The 2,299-nt window shown below is 43.8% G+C and overlaps 1 protein-coding gene across 1 annotated transcript; it reads left to right on the top strand.

The window, feature by feature from the left end:
- Nucleotides 1-84: 84 nt before the first annotated feature.
- On the top strand, nucleotides 85-1,295 carry Pmar_PMAR021475 (hypothetical protein; the record flags this gene model as incomplete). The annotated part of the gene is made up of 1 exon (XM_002788337.1): nucleotides 85-1,295. A coding segment is annotated over one exon (750 nt), but the record flags the coding sequence as incomplete, so codon positions are not given.
- Nucleotides 1,296-2,299: the final 1,004 nt, after the last annotated feature.

Raw genomic sequence — 2,299 nt, 5'->3', positions numbered from 1 at the left:
AATATGAAATTGTCAGCAAATTTCGTACACATCTTCCTGGTTGAGTTCATTTGTATGTAAAGTGAATTGTTTTGATGGTTTTAGATTTGTGGTGTGTCGGGGTGATGATGGTAACGACTATGATGAGTTCGAATGCGCGGCTTCGTCCATTCCAGCAGACAATCGTCCGGCGGGGGTAGAAGCTCCTCTACAGCTGCAGAAGGACTGGAGACCAGTGTCACCACGAGGGGTGGTGTCGAATCTCGCACTCTGCATGGAGGTCCTCGGCAGTCGCGATCTCATCACATTGCCTGAATGTGAAGAACTTGGGCGATTTTACGCAGATGAGATGGAGGCGGCCGAGGAGGAGGAGACGGTTGAAGACTCTAGAATGCTCTCGAGCTCTACGGAGGGCGATGGTGGTGGCACTGCTACTACGGTTGAGGGTGTACTAATTGGCTGGTCGTCACCTACTATGCAGGGTACTCTGGGTATGTGTACGGTTTACAATTCCTCACGAGATTGTGATAATCACAACGATGATGAGAGATATGTATCATCGGCCACCTATGTGAATGATGTGGAATTGTATCGCCTTTTGAGCGACCATTTGAAGCCAGTGAAATCGCCATGGATGATCTCTCGGAAAAAGAAGGATGAATCGGCCCGGTCATCACCTTCTAGAGCGATCCGCAGTGGCGAGCATGAGCGCGATGTGACTTACAATTGGGGTATGCGTTCTCTCCTTAGTTTTCCTCTTATTGGTATTATGATAATATTTTCTCTCGGTGGTATATTTCTCTTTAAACGATGGCACAGAGGTCCATATAGAATTTCTCGAGAACGGCAAGAGTAAATCGCAACCGTCCAGGGTTGTGGGTATCTGCCCATCTTGGTTTCGCTTCCCGAAATTTGCCACCCCCGATTTAGTCTGTATACTATATTACATCACTCCACCCGTTGCGTATGGACATCTGTAAACTACTATTACTACTACTATGCGAATGCCAATTTTACGGTCCTTTCGTGAAGTTGTTGCCGCCACAGTGATTGCTGATGATAGTTCTTCGCTTGAATGCGAGTTCCTTATCATCATCATCATCATCGTTATTGTCATCATCGTATCATTGTACTAGTAGTAGTAGCCTAATTCCTAAGATACTATCATACCACTCAGCGGGGGTATTCTGCTATGTCTCTCACACGAGGGTGGTGGTGGTGGTGGTGAGAACTAAAACTACTATTTCGCCTTCCTCCTCCTCCTCTTCCATTTACCACCTCGAACTGTTCGACAATGTTGGTCAGTAAAGAGGAAACCCTTTTGCCAGGAATGGCGTCAGCTGTTTTTTATGGATTTGCGTTGAGTACTGGGGTTGGTTTTGTGATGGTAGTAGTAGTAGGGGTTTACCTGTGCTTATTATGCATGATGAAGATCAGGAGCTGATGAATGAGTGGGATTTGGTAATAGTAATACCGAGTCATATAACAGAGTTCTCGAGGAGATGTGCAGTTAGAGATGGATGGGCACGTCAATTGAGGGGTCATGAACAGGTAGTAGTAGTAGTAGTAGTAGTAGTAGTAGTAGTAGTAGTAGTAGTAGTAGTAGTAGTAGTAGTAGTAGTAGTAGTAGTAGTAGTAGTAGTAGTAGTAGTAGTAGTAGTAGTAGTGTGAGTAGTAGTAGTAGTAGTAGTAGTAGTAGTAGTAGTAGTAGTAGTAGTAGTAGTAGTAATTGGATATTATTAATATTAGAATAACCGTGGTGGTCTACGAAGTATTAAATTACTATTTACTGTTGGAGCACATTATCCTGATAATTATACTAGGGATACAGCGATGGCCGAAATGAAGCAATTCGGTAATAATAATAATCAACAACAACCACCAGCATACCACTCCTCTGCCAAATCATCTCAGATGATATCATCACTCTCCCTGCCGATTTCAAAGACTATTACCGTAACCTCGCGACGAAGACTCGCCTTTCCATCCACGAGGTCGTCCACCGTACTAAATCGTACTACTTGTACTCTTCCTAACCAACCATCATCATAATGTTTATTGACAGTTTCAAGCTCCTGTTGAAAGTTGACACGGACTCGTATGTTCACGTGGACCGTTTGCTCGACTTCATGGATTCTCACAAGATGTGGGAAAATAACATTTCTGTCTATGCAGGGGCGTTCGAAACTTCAAATGTGGTATGGAACCCTCGTGATAAGGATGATAAATGGTAAATATGTAAACTCTCTCGTTACGTGATGTTACTCGATAAAAAAGGTACGACGGTGAATTCGCTGATCTCACTGGAATGGAGAAGTAC

The sequence above is a fragment of the Perkinsus marinus genome (assembly GCF_000006405.1).
Source record: "Perkinsus marinus ATCC 50983 genomic scaffold scf_1104296928294, whole genome shotgun sequence".
NCBI lineage: Eukaryota > Perkinsozoa > Perkinsida > Perkinsidae > Perkinsus > Perkinsus marinus.
The sequence above is the reverse complement of the archived record's forward strand: the minus strand, read 5'-3'. Positions and strand labels throughout refer to the sequence as shown.